The sequence below is a fragment of the Podarcis muralis genome, chromosome Z (assembly GCF_964188315.1).
Source record: "Podarcis muralis chromosome Z, rPodMur119.hap1.1, whole genome shotgun sequence".
Lineage (NCBI taxonomy): Eukaryota > Metazoa > Chordata > Lepidosauria > Squamata > Lacertidae > Podarcis > Podarcis muralis.
The window spans coordinates 686,393-704,789 of NC_135673.1; the positions used below are offsets into that span (position 1 = coordinate 686,393).

The following is an 18,397-nucleotide window of genomic DNA, read 5'->3' on the forward strand; positions in this document are numbered from 1 at the left end:
CACCATTACCACTGTTTATATTACTATTATTATTACTACTACTACTACTACTACTACTACTACTACTACTGTTACTATTACTATTATTACCATTACTACTACTATTACTACTACTATTACTCTACGCACCTGGTTTCCTGGATCCACTGGTGGAAGGCGTTGGCGTGCTGGGCAAACTCCTGGCGCAGCTTGTCGTTCTCCTCCTGCCGCCGCTGCTCCTTCTGCAGTTCCAGCTCCCGCTCCTGGGGGGCGGAAACGAATCGAGACGTCGGGAACCGGATCCGGAACCTTCCGGAACCCCGCCTCGAACCCGGCGCCGCGGCGTCCAGAACGTCCCAGAACTTTCCGGAAGAGTCGGACCGGGAAACCACAGGTTTGGTTGCCGCCGGAACAACCCGGAACCTTCCGGAAGTCCGTCTCGAACCCGGCGGCGCAGAGTCTAGAACGTTCCAGAACTTTCCGGAAGAAACCGCCGGAACGGGACCCCCCCGCACGTTTGGTTGCCGCCGGTACAATCTAGAACCTTCCAGAAGCCCGTCTCGAACCCGGCTCCGCGATGTGGCAGAGCCTAGAACCTTCCGGAACTTTCCAGAGCAGTCTAGAACTTTTGCGAGGGAAGGGGATTTGGCGGCAAGAGGCGGCCGGAACCGCCGGAAGGGGACCCCACCGTGCGCGGCTGCCGCCGGAATGTTCCGGAGCGATCTGGAACCCCGCCTCAAACTCGGCCCTGTTGCTTTGTGGATCCTAGAACTTTCCAGAGCAGCCTAGAACTTGTGGCGGGGAAGGGGATTTGGGGTTCCCACCAGCGAGAGGCGGCCGGAACCGCCGGAACGGGATCCCGCCGCGCGTTCGGTTGGGGCCGGGATGATCCGGAACGTTCCGGAAGTCCGTCTCGAACTCGGCTCCGTGATGTCGCGGAGCCTAGAACCTTCCGGAACTTTCCAGAACCGTCTAGAACTTTTGCGAGGGAAGGGGATTTGGGGTGTCCGGCGGCAATATTTTGACAGGGAGGGCGATTTGGGGGTTCCTGAGAGTCTAGTGCCTCATAGAACCTTCTAGAACAGCCTAGAACCTTTGACAGCGGATGGGACCCCGGGTGATCTAGAACCTTCTGGAACCTCCAAAGCTTTCCAGAACAGCCTATAACAGCCTAGAGCTTTTGGCAGGGAAGGGGATCTGGGGATTCCAGGGGAGCCTAGAACCTTCTAGAACCTCCCAAAACTTCCCCCAAACGTTCTAGAATAGCCTCAAACCTCTGACAGGGAAGGGGATTTGGGGATTCCAGGGGAGTCTAGCACCTTCCGAAACTTTCCAGAAGGGGATTTGGGGATTCCGGGGGGAATCCACTCCCTCGATGGCTTTCAGGAGCTTGCACAGATCTAGAACTTTCCAGAACAGCCTAGAACTTTCAACAGGGGATTTGGGGGAATGATCTGGAACAGCCCAGAACCGTCTCATACCTGGCCTTGCGGCTTCACGGAGTCTAGAACGTTCCAGAACCTTCCCAACTATCTAGAGCAGCCTATAACTTTCAACAGGGAAGGGGATCAGGAGATCCCCGGGGAGATCCACTACCTCAATGATCTCCTGGAGGTTCTGCCAGCCACCCAGAAGGGAACCTAGAACCTTCAAGAGCCTCCTGGAACCTTCCAAAACTCTCCAGAACCGCCTCTAACTTTCGACAGGGAAGGGGATCGGGGGATCCCCGGGGAGATCCACTACCTCAAGGATCTTCTGGGGGTTCTGCCAGCCACCCAGAAGGGAACCTAGAACCTTCGAGAACCTCCTAGAACCTCCTAAAACTTTCTAGAGCAGCCTAGAACCTCCGACAGGGAAGGGGATCTGGGGATCCGCTACCTTGATGATCTTCTGCAGGTTCCGCCAGGTCTCCTCCAGCGCCTCCATGGTGAACCAAGTGTACGGGTTCAAGCCCCCCAAAGGAACCTAGAACCTCCTAAAACTTTCCAGAACAGCCTAGAACTTCCAACATGGAAGGGGATCTGGGATCCACTACCTTGATGATCTTCTGCAGGTTTCACCAGGTCTCCTGGTGTACGGGTTCAAGGCCACCTGGGAAAGAACCTAGAACCTCCCAGAACTTTCTAGAACAGCCTAGAATGTGGGATCCACTACCTTGATGATCTTCTGCAGGTTCTGGGACTTCCTAGAATGGCCTAGAACGTTCTACCAGGATGGGGATCTGGGGATCCGCTACCTTGATGATCTTCTGCAGGTTCTGGAACTTCCTAGAATGGCCTAGAACTTTCAACCAGGATGGGGATCTGGGGATCCAGAACCTTCCGAAACTTTCTAGAACAGCCTCTAACTTTTCGATTCAGGGATCCCGGGGAGATTCTGGGGAGCCTAGAACCTCCTAGAACCTTCCAGAACCTTCTGAAACTTTCCAGAACTTTCAATTTGGGGATCCCGGGGAGATCCACTTCCCTGATGATCTTCTGGAGCTTCCCTGGTGAACCAGGCGTACGGGTTCAAGCCCCCTCCAAAGGAACCTAGAACCTTCTGGAACTTTCCAAAACATTCTAGAACCGCCTCGAACTTTCAACAGGGAAGGGGATCCCCGGGGAGATCCACTACCTCAAGGATCTTCTGGAGGTTCCGCCAGCCACCCAGAAGGGAACCTAGAACCTTCAAGAGCCTCCTGGAACCTTCCGAAACTCTCTAGAACCGCCTCTAACTTTTGACAGGGAAGGGAATCGGGGGATCCCCGGGGAGATCCACTACCTCAAGGATCTTCTGGAGGTTCCGCCAGCCACCCAGAAGGGAACCTAGAGCCTTCGAGAACCTCCTGGAACCTTCCCAAACTCTCCAGAACCGCCCCTAACTTTTGACAGGGAAGGGGATCGGGGGATCCCCGGGGAGATCCACTACCTCAAGGATCTTCTGGAGGTTCTGCCAGCCACCCGGAAAGGAACCTAGAACCTTCCAGAGCCTTGAACTTTCCAGGACTTTTCATAACTGTCTAGAAGAGCCTAGAACTTCCGACAGGGAAGGGGATCTGGGGATCCACTACCTTGATGAACTTCTAGAAGAAGTTCTGGAACCCAGTGTACGGGTTCGAGGCCACTGGAACCCATCCAGAACCTAGAACCTTCCAGAACTTTCTAGAACGGTCTCTGGCTTTCCGATTCGGGGATCCCGGGGAGATCCACTACCTTGATGATCTTCTGCAGGTTCCGCCAGGTCTAGAACTTCCCAGAACCTGGGAATCCCCGGGAGTCTAGAACCTTCTGAAACTTTCCAAAACTCTCCAGATCCGCCCCTAACTTCTGACAGGGAAGGGGATCTGGGGATCCGCTCCCTTGATGATCTTCTGCAGGTTCCGCCAGGTCTAGAACTTCCCAGAACTTGGGGGATTCCTGGGAGCCTAGAACCTTCTAAAACCTTCCAGAGCTTTCTACAACAGCCTAGAACCTCCATCAGGGAAGGGGATATGGGGATCCACTACCTTGATGATCTTCTGGAGGTTCTGCCAGCCACCCAGAAGGGAACCCAGAACCTTCCAGAACCTTCTCCAAACTTTCTAGATCAGCCCAGAATGTGGGATCCACTACCTTGATGATCTTCTGGAGGTTCTGCCAGCTACCCAGAAGGGAACCTAGAACCTTCCCGGAACTTTCTAGAACAACCTTGATGATCTTCTGGAGGTTTTGCCAGCCACCCAGAAGGGAACCCAGAACCTTCCAGAACCTTCCCCAAACTTTCTAGATCAGCCCAGAATGTGGGATCCACTACCTTGATGATCTTCTGGAGGTTCTGCCAGCCACCCAGAAGGGAACCTTGTATAACTTTCCGAAACTTCCCAAAACTTTCTAGAATGGCCTAGAACGTTCAACCAGGATGGAGATCTGGGGATCCGCTACCTTGATGATCTTCTGCAGGTTCCGCCAGGTCTCCTCCAGCGCCTCCATGGTGAACCAAGTGTAGGGGTTCGAGGCGACCCGGAAGCTCCGGATCTGCCGCTCCAGCTCGGCCAATTGGTTGAAGTCGGCCTGGGCGGAGCTTAGGGAGGCATGGAACGACCCGGAATGATCCGGAACCCCCTCTCAAACTTGGCTCTGCGACTTTGCAGAGCCTAGAACCTTCCAGAACCTTCCAGAACCTTCTAGAACAGTCTCTAACTTCCGACAGGGAAAGGAAATTTGGGGATTCCCGGGAGCCTAGAACCTTCCATAACCTTCTGGAACTTTCCAGAACAGCCTCTAGCTTCCGACAGGGAAAGGAGATTTGAGGATTCCTGCGGAGCCTAGAACCTTCCAGAACTTCCCAAGACACTCCAGAATTTTCTAGAACAGCCTCTAACTTTCAACAGGGAAGGGGATTCAGGGATTCCTGGGGAACCTTCCAGAAGAACCTAGAACTTTCAAGACGGAAGGGGATCCGGGGAATCCCTTGAGAGCCTAGAACGTTCTAGAAGCTTCCAAAACTTTCCAGATCTTTCAAAAACACTCTAACTTTCAACAGGGAAGGGGATTCAGGGATCCCCAGGGAAACTTCTGGAAGAACCTAGAACTTTCAAGAGGGAAGGGGATTCGGGGATCGATTGAGAGCCTAGAACCTTCTAGAACCTTCCGAAACTTCCCAGATCTTTCAAAAACGCTCCAGACTGGAACAGCCTAGAACTTTAAAAAAGGAAAGGGATTCGGGGAGTCTAGAACCTTCCAGAATGGTCTAGAACTTCCAGGTTTGGGGATCCTGGGGTAATCCACTACCTTGACAAGCTTCTGGAGGTTCCGCCAGGTCTAGAACCTCCTAGAACTTTCCAAAACTTTCCAGAATGGCCTAGAATGTTCAACCAGGATGGGGATCTGGGGATCCACTACCTTGATGAACTTCTGCAGGTTCCACCAGGTCTCCTGGTGTACGGGTTCAAGGCCACCTGGAAAGCAACCTAGAACCTTCCAGAATTTGCAACAGGGAAGGGGATTCAGGGAGTCTAGAACCTTCCAGAACTTTCTAGAACAGCCCCGAGCGTGGGATCCGCTACCTTGATGATCTTCTGCAGGTTCCGCCAGGTCTCCTGGTGTACGGGTTCAAGGCCACCTGGAAAGCAACCTAGAACCTTCCAGAATTTGCAACAGGGAAGGGGATTCAGGGAGTCTAGAACCTTCCAGAACTTTCTAGAACAGCCCCGAGCGTGGGATCCGCTACCTTGATGATCTTCTGCAGGTTCCGCCAGGTCTCCTCCAGCGCCTCCATGGTGAACCAAGTGTACGGGTTCGAGGCGACCCGGAAGCTCCGGATCTGCCGCTCCAGCTCGGCCAATTGGTTGAAGTCGGCCTGGGCGGAGCTTAGGGAAGCCCGGAACGCGTCGTGCGCCTCCCTCAGGGCCCGGATCTCCTCCAGGGAGTTGCAGCGGACGGGATCCGTGAGATCCTCCTCGGCGTTCTCGAACCAGCTGTTGAAGGCGGAGGCCTTCTTGGCGAAGGTGAGGAAGAGATCTTCCACCTGGGGAGGGAAGGAATAATGAGAATAAGAATGTTAATAAATGATTAATAATTATCATTAATAATAATAATGATGATATTGATGATGATGATAATAATAATAATAATAATGGTAATAATAGTAATGGTAATAGTAGTAATGGTAATAGTAGTAATAATAATAATAATAATAATAATAATAATAATAATAATAATAATGGTAATAATAATGGTGATAATAATAATAATAATAATAATAATAATAATAATAATGGTGATAATAATAATAGTAACAGTAATAATAATAATAATAATGGTAGTAGTAATAATAATAATAATAGTAATGGTAATAATAATAATAATAATAATAATAATAATAATAATGGTAATAATAATGATGGTAGTAGTAGTAATAATAATAATAATAGTAATAATAATAATAATAATAGTAATAATAATAATAATAATAATAATAATAATAATGGTGATAATAATAATAGTAATAGTAATAATAATAATAATAATGGTAGTAGTAGTAGTAATAATAATAATAATAATAATAATGATGATGATGATGATGATGATGGTAGTAGTAATAATAATAATAATAATAATAATAATAATAATAATAATAATAATAATAATGGTGATAATAATAATAATAATAATAATAATAATAATAATAATAATAATGGTAATAATAATGATGGTAGTAGTAGTAATAATAATAATAATAGTAATAATAATAATAATAATAGTAATAATAATAATAATAATAATAATAATAATAATAATAATAATAATAATGGTGATAATAATAATAGTAATAGTAATAATAATAATAATAATAATGGTAGTAGTAGTAATAATAATAATAATAATAATAATAATAATGATGATGATGGTAGTAGTAGTAATAATAATAATAATAATAATAATAATAATAATAATAATGGTAATAATGGTAATGGTAATAATAATAATAGTAATAATAATAATTGCCCCTTTTCCTCCCCACTAAAGCCCCGCCCCTTTTCCTCCCCACTAAAGCCCCGCCCCTTTCCATTTCCTATGGGTCCCAACCTGCCCCCTTTCTCTCCCCACTGAAGCCACACCCCATTTTCTCCCCACAGAAGCCCCACCCCCTTTCTCTTCCCTATGGGTCCCAACCTGCCCCCCTTTCCTCCCCACTGAAGCCCTGCCCCCTTTTTCTCCCCACTGAAGCCCCGCCCCCTTTCTCTTTCCTATGGGTCCCAACCTGCCCCCTTTTCCTCCCCACTGAAGCCCCGCCCACCTCCCAGAAGCTTCTATTTCCTATGGGTCCCAACCTGCCCCCTTTTTCTCCCCATGGAAGCCCCGCCCACCTTCCGGAAGTGTTCCTGGGCTTCCAGAAGCTTCTTCTATGGGTTCCGACCTGCCCCCTTTTTCTCCCCACTGAAGCCCTACCCCTTACTCTGCCCCACTGAAGCCCCACCCTCTTTCTCTGCCCCCAACCTGTCCCCCTTTTCCTCCCCACCGAAGCCCCACCCCTTTCTCTGCTCCACCCCTTTCTCTGCCCCACTGAAGCCCCAGCCTCTTTCTCTGCCCCCAACCTGCCCCCCTTTCCTCCCCACTGAAGCCCCGCCCCCTTTCCATTTCCTATGGGTCCCTCTTTCCCTCTGCCCCACAGAAGCCCCGCCCACCTTCCAGAAGCTTCTTCTCTTTCCTATGGGTCCCAAACCTGCCCCCTTTCCCTGCCCCACGGAAGCCCCGCCCACCTTCCAGAAGTGCTCCTCCTCCCCTTCCTATGGGTCCCAGCCTGCCCCATGGAAGCTCCGCCCACCTTCCAGTAGCTTCTCATTCCTATGGGTCCCTAACCTGCCCCCTTTCCCCCTGCCCCACGGAATCCCCGCCCACCTTCCAAAAGCTCTTCCTCCCCTTACCATGGGTCCCAGCCTGCCCCACGGAAGCCCCGCCCACTTTCCAGAAGCTCCTCCTCCCCTTACCATGGGTCCCCAACCTGCCCCCTTTCCCTCCCCACTGAATCCCCCCTGCCCCACGGAAGCCCCGCCCACCTTCCAGAAGCTTCCCTTTCCTATGGGTCCCAAACCTGCCCCCTTTCTCCCCCCCTCCCCCACGGAAGCCCCGCCCACCTTCCAGAAGCTTCTTCTATCTCCTATGGGCCCCAAACCTGCCCCCTTTCCCTGCCCCACGGAAGCCCCGCCCACCTTCCGGAAGTGCTCCTCCCCTTACTATGGGTCCCCAACCTGCCCCCTTTCCCTCCCCACTGAATCCCCCCTGCCCCACGGAAGCCCCGCCCACCTTCCGGAAGTGCTCCTGGGCTTCCAGCAGCTTCTTCTATGGGTCCCAACTTTTTCCCCTTTTCTCCCCACTGAAGCCCCTTTCCATTTGCTATGGGTCCCAACCTGCCCCCTTTCCCCCCCACTGAAGCCCCGCCCTTTTTCTCCCCACAGAAACCCCGCCCACCTTCCGGAAGCTTCTCCTCCTCTTTCCTATGGGTCCCCAACCTGCCCCCTTTCCCTCCCCACTGAATCCCCCCTGCCCCACGGAAGCCCCGCCCACAACCTGCCCCCTTTCTCCCCCTGCCCCACGGAAGCCCCGCCCACCTTCCAGAAGCTCCTCCTCCCCTTACCATGGGTCCCCAACCTGCCCCCTTTTCCTCCCCACTGAATCCCCCCTGCCCCACGGAAGCCCCGCCCACCTTCCGGAAGTGCTCCTGGGCTTCCAGCAGCTTCTTCTTGCGGGAGGCGGAGCCGGCCAGCAATTGGTTCCAGCGCTTCGTCAGGGAGGCGTGTCGGGCCTCGATGGCTCTCGATTGGACGTGGCGGGCGGCCAATAGCTGCTCCTTGAGGGCGGCGATGTTGGAGATCCCTTCCTGCTGGAAGGCCTGCAGGCCGGCGTCAAAGGTCTCCTGGTTGGGGGGCAGAAAAGTGTGGGGCAGGGGTTAGGGCTGTGTGGGGCGCGGGTTGGGATTCTGTGGGGCGGGGGTTGGAATTCTGTGGGGCGCGGGTTCAAAAGGCCGGCGTCAAAGGTTTCCTGGTTGGGGGGCAGAATGTGGGGCAGAGGTTCAAATTCTGAGGGGCGCGGGTTGGAATTCTGTGGGGAGAATTCTGTGGGGTATGGGCTCGTATTGTGCGGGGCAAATTCTGTGGGGCGCGGGTTGGAATTCTGTGGGGAGAATTCCGTGGGGCGCAGGTTGGAATTCTGTGGGGCGGATTCTGTGGGGCGCGGGTTGGAATTCCTTGGGGCGCGGGTTGGATTATGTGGGGAGAATTCTGTGGGGCGCGGGTTGGAATTCCTTGGGGCGCGGGTTCGGATTATATGGGGAGAATTCTGTGGGGCGCGGGTTGGAATTCCTTGGGGCGCGGGTTCAAAAGGCCGGTTTCCTGGTTGGGGGGCAGAAAATGTGGGGCAGGGGTTAGGATTGTATGGGGCGCGGGTTGGAATTCTGTGGGGCGGATTCTGTGGGGCGCAGGTTCGAATTCTGTGGGTGCTGGAAGGCCTGGAGGCCGGTGTCAAAGGTCTCCTGGTTGGGGGGCAGAAAATGTGGGGCAGGGGTTAGGGTTGTGTGGGGCGTGGGTTGGAGTTCTGTGGGGTGAATTCTGTGGGGCAGGAAGCTCCGCCCAGCCGGATTGAGGGGTCAGATCCCTTCCTGCTGGAAGGCCTGGAGGCCGGCGTCAAAGGTCTCCTGGTTGGGGGGCAGAAAAGTGTGGGGCAGGGGTTAGGGCTGTGTGGGGCGGGAGGCTCCGCCCACCTAGATTGGGGTCAGGGGTTGGAATCCTGTGGAGGCCGGCGTCCAAGGTCTCCTGGTTGGGGGGCAGAAAAGCGTGGGGCAGGGGTTAGGGTTGTGTGGGGCGGGAGGCTCCGCCCACCTAGATTGGGGTCAGGGGTTGGAATCCTGTGGAGGCCGGCGTCCAAGGTCTCCTGGTTGGGGGGCAGAAAAGTGTGGGGCAGGGGTTAAAATTATGTGGGGCAGGAGTGTGGGGCAAGGGTTATGGGGGGCAGAAAAGTGTGGGGCAAGGGTTCGGATTGTGTGGGGCAAGAGGCTCCACCCACTTCCATTGAGGGGAGGAGCCAGGGGAGTGGGTTTGAAATCTGTGGGGCAGGAAGCTCCACCCACATTCACATTCGGTGGGGCGCAGGTTGGAATGGTGTGGGGCGGGAGGCTCCGCCCACCCGGGTCAAGGGGTCTGGCTCCGCCCACCCGGATTGAGGAGAGTCAGGGTCAGGTTGGGGGTCAGGTTGGGGGGCGGGAGGCTCTGCCCACCCGGATGGAATTCTGTGGGGAAAGAAGCTCCGCCCCCTCCAGATTGAGGGGTGGGGAAAGTGGGGCAAGGGTTCGGATTGTGTGGGTGCTGGAAGGCCTGGAGGCCGGCGTCAAAGGTCTCCTGGTTGGGGGGCAGAAAAGTGTGGGGCAGGGGTTAACATTCGGTGGGGCGCGGCTTGGGATTCTGTGGGGCGCGGGTTCAAAAGGCCGGCGTCAAAGGTCTCCTGGTTGGGGGGCAGAAAATGTGGGGCAGGGGTTAGGGTTGTGTGGGGCAGGAAGCTCCGCCCACCTCTATTGAGGGAGGAGTCAGGGGAGAAGGTTCAAGTTGTGGGGCAGGAAGGGGTGGGAGGTTTCCTGGTTGGGGGGCAGAAAAAGTGGGGCAGGAAGGGGTGGGAGGTTTCCTGGTTGGGGGGCAGAAAAAGTGGGGCAAGGGTTAGGGTTGTGTGGGGCGGGAGGCTCCGCCCACCTAGATTGGGGTCAGGGGAGCGGGTTCAGATCGTGTGGGGCAGGAAGCTCCGCCCACCCGGATGGGGGTCAGGGGTTGGAATCCTGTGGAGGCCGGCGTCAAAGGTTTCCTGGTTGGGGGGCAGAAAAGCGTGGGGCAGGGGTTAGGGCTGTGTGGGGCGCGGGTTGGAGTTCTGTGGGGCGAATTCTGTGGGGCAGGAAGCTCCGCCCACCCGGATTGAGGGGTCAGATCCCTTCCTGCTGGAAGGCCTGCAGGCCGGCGTCAAAGGTCTCCTGGTTGGGGGGCAGAAAAGCGTGGGGCAGGGGTTAGGGCTGTGTGGGGCGCGGGTTGGGATTCTGTGGGGCGCGGGTTGGAATTCTGTGGGGCGGATTCTGTGGGGCGCGGGTTCATATTGTGCGGGGCCAATACTGTGGGGCGCGGGTTGGAATTCTGTGGGGCGGATTCTGTGGGGCGCGGGTTCGTATTGTGCGGGGGGAATTCTGTGGGGCGCGGGTTGGAATTCCTGGGGGCGCGGGTTGGGATTATGTGGGGAGAATTCTGTGGGGCGCGGGTTCAAAAGGCCGGCGTCAAAGGTCTCCTGGTTGGGGGGCAGAAAAGCGTGGGGCAGGGGTTAGGGTTGTGTGGGGAGAATTCCGTGGGGCGCAGGTTTGAATTGTGTGGGGCAAGCTCCGCCCAGCCAGATTGAGGGATGGGTCAGAGGAGGAGGTTTGAATCCTGTGGGGCAGGAAGCTCTGACCACCAGGAAAGGGGTCAGGGGAGTGGGCTCAAATCCTGTGGGGCAAGAAGCTCCGCCCACCCAGATTGAGGGGCCAGGGGTTGGAATCCTGTGGGGCAGGAAGCTCCGCCCAGCCAGATTGAGGGGTCAGGGGTTAGAATCCTGTGGGGCAGGAAGCTCCGCCCACCAATGGGGCAGGAAGCTCCGCCCACCCAGATTGAGGGGTCAGACCCCTTCCTGCTGAAAGGCCTGCAGGCTGGCGTCAAAGGTTTCTTGGTTGGGGGGCAGAAAAAGTGGGGCAGGGGTTAGGATTGTGTGGGGCGGGAGGCTCCGAAGAGCGGGATGGAATTCTGTGGGGCAGGAAGCTCTGCCCGCCCGGATCGGGGTCAGGGGAGCAAAGGCTTCCTGATTGGGGGGCAGAAGAGGGGGGCAAGGGTTCGGATTGTGTGGGGTGAGAAGGTCCGCCCTTCAGGGGGGGTCAGGGGTTGAAGGTTTCCTGGTTGGGGGGCAGAAAAAGTGGGGCAGGGGTTAGGATTGTGTGGGGCAGGAGGCTCGGAAGAGCGGGATGGAATTCTGTGGGGCAGGAAGCTCCGCCCCCTCCAGATTGAGGGGTGGGGAAAGTGGGGCAAGGGTTCGGATTGTGTGGGGCGGGAGGCTCTGGACAGCGGGATTGAAGGGGGTCAGGTGTGAGGGTTCAGGTTGTGTGGGGCAGGAAGCTCCACCCACCCGGGTTGGGGCCAGGGGAGAGGCTTCGAATTATGTGGGGCAATAAGCTCCGCCCACCCAGATGGGGTAAGGTGTGCGGGTTCGGATTATGTGGGGCAGGAGGCTCCAAACACTGGGATTGTGGGGTCAGGGGGTGGGGTGCTGTGGGGCAGGAAGCTCCGCCCAGTGGGATTGAATTCCATGGGGCAAGAGGCTCCGCCCATCAGGGGAGGGGTTAGGGGTTCAGATTGTGTGGGGCAGGAAGCTCCGCCCACCCAGAATGAGGGGTCAGGGGTTGGAATCCTGTGGGGCGGGAAGCTGCAAACACCAGGATTGAGGGGTCAGGGGTTTGAGTCCTGTGGGGCAGGAAGCTCCGCCCACCCAGATTGAGGGGTCAGGGGTTGGAATCCTGTGGGGCAGGAAGCTCCGCCCACCCAGATTGAGGGGTCAGACCCCTTCCTGCTGAAAGGCCTGCAGGCTGGCGTCAAAGGTTTCTTGGTTGGGGGGCAGAAAAAGTGGGGCAGGGGTTAGGATTGTGTGGGGCGGGAGGCTCCGAAGAGCGGGATGGAATTCTGCGGGGCAGGAAGCTCCGCCCACCTGGATCGGGGTCAGGGGAGCGAAGGTTTCCTGGTTGGGGGGCAGAAAAGTGGGGCAGGGGTTCGGATTGTGTGGGGCGGGAGGCTCCGAAGAGCGGGATGGAATTCTGTGGGGCAGGAAGCTCTGCCCGCCCGGATCGGGGTCAGGGGAGCGAAGGTTTCATGGTTGGGGGGCAAAAAAGGGGGGCAAGGGTTCGGGTTACGTGGGGAGAATTCCGTGGGGCGCGGGTTTGAATTGTGTGGGGCGGGAGGCTCCGCCCACCCGGATCAAGGGGTCCGGCTCCGCCCACACAGATTGAGGGAGGAGAGTCAGGGTTTCCTGCTTGGGGGGCAGAAAGTGGGGCAAGGGTTTGGATTGTGTGGGGCGGGAGGCTCCACCCAGCAGGATTGAATTATGTGGGGCAAAAAGCTCCGCCCCCTCCAGATTGAGGGGTGGGAAAAGTGGGGCAAGGGTTCGGATTGTGTGGGGCGGGAGGCTCCGAACAGCAGGATGGAATTATGTGGGGCAAGAAGCTCCGCCCACCCGGATTGAGGGGTCAGGGGTTTGAATTCTGTGGGGCAAGGAGCTCCGCCCACCCGGATCAAGGGGTCAGATCCCTTCCTGCTGGAAGGCCTGGAGGCCGGCGTCAAAGGTTTCCTGGTTGTGGGGCAGAAAATGTGGGGCAAGGGTTCAAATTCTGTGGGGCGCGGGTTGGAATTCCGTGGGGCGAATTTTGTGGGGCGCGGGTTCGTATTGTGTGGGGCGAATTCTGTGGGGCGCGGGTTGGAATTCTGTGGGGCGTGGGTTCAAAAGGCCGGCGTCAAAGGTTTCCTGGTTGGGGGGCAGAGAAGTGGGGCAAGGGTTCGGATGATGTGGGGAGAATTCTGTGGGGCGCGGGTTGGAATTGTGTGGGGTGAATTCTGTGAGACAAGGGATTGTGTGGGGGGAATTCTGTGGGGCGCGGGTTCAAATTATGTGGGGTGAATTCTGTGGGGCAAGGGTTGGAATTCTGTGGGGTGAATTCTGTGGGGTGCGGGTTCAAATTATGTGGGGTGAATTCTGTGGGGCAAGGGTTCGGATGGTGTGGGGGAATTCTGTGGGGCGCGGGTTCAAATTATGTGGGGTGAATTCTGTGGGGCGCGGGTTCAAATCATGCGGGGTGAATTCTGTGGGGCAAGGGTTCCGATTGTGTGGGGCAGGAAGCTCTGCCCACCTAGTTCGAATTCCATGGGGCAAGAAGTTCCGCCCACCCACCCAGATTGGGGTCAGGGGTTTGAATTCCGTGGGGCAAGAAGCTCCGCCCCCCACTTAGGGGTCAGGCTTAGGGGTCACCTGTTTGGTCAGCAGCGTCTGGACAGAAGACAAATCCCGGCCGTAATCGTCCGTCTTGAGGCTGTTCTCTTTCTCCCCTAGAATATGTGGGGCAGAGAAGTGGGGCGGGGTGAGTTTGGGTTCGGGGCAGGCCATTCAGTGGGGCTGACCCTATTCCTAGCACTGACCCCTAACCCTGATCCACACCTAGCATTGACTCCTGACCCACACATAGTATTGACCCCTAAGTCAAGCCTAGCACTGACCCCTAACCTTGACCCCTAACCCTGACCCACACCTAGCACTGACCCCTAAGTCAACCCTACCCGACCCCTAACCCAACCCTAGCACTGACCCCTAACCCAACCCTAGCACTGACCCCTAACCTTGACCCCTAACCCTGACCCACACCTAGCACTGACCCCTAAGTCAACCCGACCCGACCCCTAACCCAACCCTAGCACTGACCCCTAACCCAACCCTAGCACTGACCCCTAACCTTGACCCCTAACCCTGACCCACACCTAGCACTGACCCCTAAGTCAACCCGACCCGACCCCTAACCCAACCCTAGCACTGACCCCTAACCCAACCCTAGCACTGACCCCTAACCTCGACCCCTAACCCTGACCCACACCTAGCACTGACCCCTACGTCAACCCGACCCGACCCCTAACCCAACCCTAGCACTGACCCCTAACCCAACCCTAGCACTGACCCCTAACCCTACTCCTAAGTCAACCCTGACCCACCCATAGGACTGACCCCTAACCCTAATCCTGACCCCTAACCCAACCCTAACACTGACCCCTAACCCTATTCCTAACTGACACCCAACCCTAACCCTACCCCTGACCCCTAACTCTGCCCCTATTCCTACTCCTAACCCAACCCTAGCACTGACCCCTAACCCTGACCCCTAACCCTATTCCTACCCCCCAACCCAACCCTGGCATTGACCCCTAACCTTGACCCTATTCCGACCCGAACCCTAGCGCTGACCCCTAACCCAACCCTAGCATTGACCCCAACCCTATAATTGACCCCTAACCCTACCCTGACCCTATTCCTAACCCTAGCCCTGACCCCTAACCCAACCCCAGCACTGACCCCTAACCCCAACCCCAGCACTGACCCCTAACCCCAACCCCAGCCCTGACCCATAACCCAAACCTACCACTGACCCCTAACTCTAACCCTAACCCAACCCTAGCACTGACCCCTAACCCTGACCCCTAACCCAACCCTAGCACTGACCCCTAACCCTGACCCCCAACCCAACCCTGGCATTGACCCCTAACCTTGACCCTATTCCTACCCGAACCCTAGCACTGACCCCTAACCCAACCCTAGCATTGACCCCAACCCTATAATTGACCCCTAACCCTACCCTGACCCTATTCCTAACCCTAGCCCTGACCCCTAACCCAACCCCATCACTGACCCCTAACCCCAACCCCAGCCCTGACCCATAACCCAAACCTACCACTGACCCCTAACCGTATTCCTACCCCAACCCTAGCATTGACCCCTAACAAAACCCTATAGCTAACCCTAACATTCACCCCTAACCCTAGCCCTATTCTTAACCCTATAAGTGACCCCTAACTCTAACCCTAACCCAACCCTAGCACTGCCCCCTAACCCCTAGCACTGCCCCCTATCCCTGACCCCTAACCCTAACCCAACCCTAGCACTGCCCCCTATCCCTGCCCCCTATCCCTGACCCCTAACCCTAACCCAACCTTAGCACTGCCCCCTATCCCTGCCCCCTAACCCAACCCTAGCACTGCCCCCTAACCCCTAGCACTGCCCCCTATCCCTGACCCCTAACCCTAACCCAACCCTAGCACTGCCCCCTATCCCTGCCCCCTATCCCTGACCCCTAACCCTAACCCAACCTTAGCACTGCCCCCTATCCCTGCCCCCTAACCCAACCCTAGCACTGACCCCTAACCCCTAGCACTGCCCCCTATCCCTGACCCCTAACCCTAACCCAACCTTAGCACTGCCCCCTATCCCTGACCCCTAACCCTAACCCAACCCTAGCACTGACCCCTAACCCCTAGCCCTGCCCCCTATCCCTGACCCCTAACCCTAACCCAACCTTAGCACTGCCCCCTATCCCTGACCCCTAACCCTAACCCAACCCTAGCACTGACCCCTAACCCCTAGCACTGCCCCCTATCCCTGACCCCTAACCCTAACCCAACCTTAGCACTGACCCCTATCCCTGACCCCTAACCCAACCCTAGCACTGACCCCTAACCCCTAGCCCTGCCCCCTATCCCTGACCCCTAACCCTAACCCAACCTTAGCACTGACCCCTATCCCTGACCCCTAACCCAACCCTAGCACTGACCCCTAACCCCTAGCACTGCCCCCTATCCCTGACCCCTAACCCTAACCCAACCTTAGCACTGACCCCTATCCCTGACCCCTAACCCTAACCCAACCCTAGCACTGACCCCTAACCCCTACCACTGCCCCCTATCCCTGACCCCTAACCCTAACCCAACCTTAGCACTGACCCCTAACCCTAACCCAACCCTAGCAATGACCCCTAACCCCGACCCCTAACCCTATTCCTAACCCTAACCCAACCCTATCCCTGACCCCTAACTCTAACCCAACCCTAGCACTGCCCCCTAACCCCTAGCACTGCCCCCTCTCCCTGACCCCTAACCCTAACCCAACCCTAGCACTGACCCCTAACCCCTAGCACTGCCCCCTATCCCTGACCCCTAACCCTAACCCAACCCTAGCACTGACCCCTAACCCCTAGCACTGACCCCTATCCCTGACCCCTAACCCTAACCCAACCCTAGCACTGACCCCTAACCCCTAGCACTGACCCCTATCCCTGACCCCTAACCCTAACCCAACCCTAGCACTGACCCCTAACCCCTAGCACTGACCCCTAACCCTGACCCCTAACCCTATTCCTAACCCTAACCCAACCCTAGCACTGACCCCTAACCCTGACCCCCTAACCCTATTCCTAACCCTAACCCAACCCTGGCCTGACCCCTAACCCTGACCCCAACCCAACCCTAGCATTGACCCCTAACCCTTACCCAACCCTAGCACTGACCCCTAACCCAACCCTAGCACTGACCCCTTACCCACCCCTAGCATTGACCCCTAACCCAACCCTAGCCCTGACCCCTAACCCTAACCATATTCCTACCCCTAACCCAACCCTAGCCCTGACCCCTAACCCTGAGCCTCTTCCTAACCCTAGCCCTGACCCCCAACCCAAACCTAGCATTGACCCCTAACCCCCTAGCACTGACCCCTAACCCTATTCCTAACCCAACCCTAGCACTGACCCCTAACCCTGACCCCTAACCCTATTCCTAACCCTAACCCAACCCTAGCCCTGACCCCTAACCCAACCCTAGCACTGACCCCTAACCCCTAGCACTGACCCCTAACCCTATTCTTAACCCAACCCTAGCACTGACCCCTAACCCTGACCCCTAACCCTATTCCTAACCCTAACCCAACCCTAGCCCTGACCCCTAACCCAACCCTAGCATTGACCCCAACCCTATAACTGACCCCTAACCCCTAACCCTATTCCTAACCCTAACCCAACCCTAGCACTGACCCCTAACCCTGACCCCTAACCCTATTCCTAACCCTAACCCAACCCTAGCCTGACCCCTAACCCTGACCCCAACCCAACCCTAGCCTGACCCCTAACCCTGACCCCTAACCCTAACCCAACCTTAGCCCTGACCCCTAACCCAACCCTAGCCTGACCCCTAACCCTGACCCCTAACCCTGACCCCTAGCCCTGACCCTATTCCTAACCCTAACCCAACCCTAGCACTGACCCCTAACCCAACCCTAGCATTGACCCCTAACCCTAGCACTGACCCCTAACCCAACCCCATTACTGACCCCTAACCCCAACCCTACCACTGACCCCTAACCCAACCCCATCACTGACCCCTAACCCCAAGCCCAGCACTGACCCCTAACCCAACCCTACCCCTAACCCCAACCCTATTCCAGACCCCTAACCCTATTCCTAACCCTAACCCAACCCTATCCCTGACCCCTAACACAACCGTATCCCTGACCCCTAGCACTGACCCCTAACCCTATTCCTAACCCAACCCTAGCACTGACCCCTAACCCTGACCCCTAACCCTAACCCAACCCTAGCCCTGACCCCTAACCCTGACCCAACCCTACCACTGACCCCTAACCCTGACCCAACCCTACCACTGACCCCTAACCCTCACCCAACCCTAGCACTGACCCCTAACCCTCACCCAACCCTAGCACTGACCCCTAACCCAACCCTAGCATTGACCCCTAACCCCTAGCACTGACCCCTAACCCTATTCCTAACCCTAACACAACCCTATCCCTGACCCCTAACCCTAACCCAACCCTAGCACTGACCCCTAACCCCTAGCACTGACCCCTAACCCTATTCCTAACCCAACCCTAGCACTGACCCCTAACCCTTACCCAACCCTACCACTGACCCCTAACCCTTACCCTACCCCAGCACTGACCCCTAACCCCAACCCCAGCACTGACCCCTAACCCTTACCCAACCCCAGCACTGACCCCTAACCCCAACCCCAGCACTGACCCCTAACCCTTACCCAACCCTAGCACTGACCCCTAACCCTTACCCAACCCCATCACTGACCCCTAACCCCAGCACTGACCCCTAACCCCAACCCCACCCCTGCCCCCGAACCCCACCCCCCGAACCCGCAACCTACCGATCCAGGACTCCACCACGTCGGCCTTCCAGTTGAACTGGAGGAAGGCGGAGTTCTCGTCCAGCTTGGCCTTGCGCTGGGAGGCCGCCCTCTCCAGGTCGGCCACTTTGGCCCGCAGGCCGGCCATCTTGGCGGTGATGTTCTCCTCGTGGTGGTTGTTCT

General features: G+C 56.1%; 1 protein-coding gene across 1 annotated transcript in view; it reads right to left on the bottom strand.

Annotated features, from left to right (window-relative positions):
• The window catches only part of LOC114589498 (spectrin alpha chain, non-erythrocytic 1), a 267,143-nt gene that overhangs the window by 41,536 nt on the left and 207,210 nt on the right, over positions 1-18,397 (bottom strand). The window contains exons 46-50 of the mRNA XM_077922609.1: positions 18,236-18,395; positions 13,506-13,582; positions 8,146-8,355; positions 5,170-5,466; positions 130-242 (exon numbers count right to left, since the gene is read on the bottom strand). Of these exons, the coding sequence (XP_077778735.1) occupies positions 130-242; positions 5,170-5,466; positions 8,146-8,355; positions 13,506-13,582; positions 18,236-18,395 (857 nt within the window). The remainder of the gene's footprint in view (positions 1-129; positions 243-5,169; positions 5,467-8,145; positions 8,356-13,505; positions 13,583-18,235; positions 18,396-18,397) is intronic.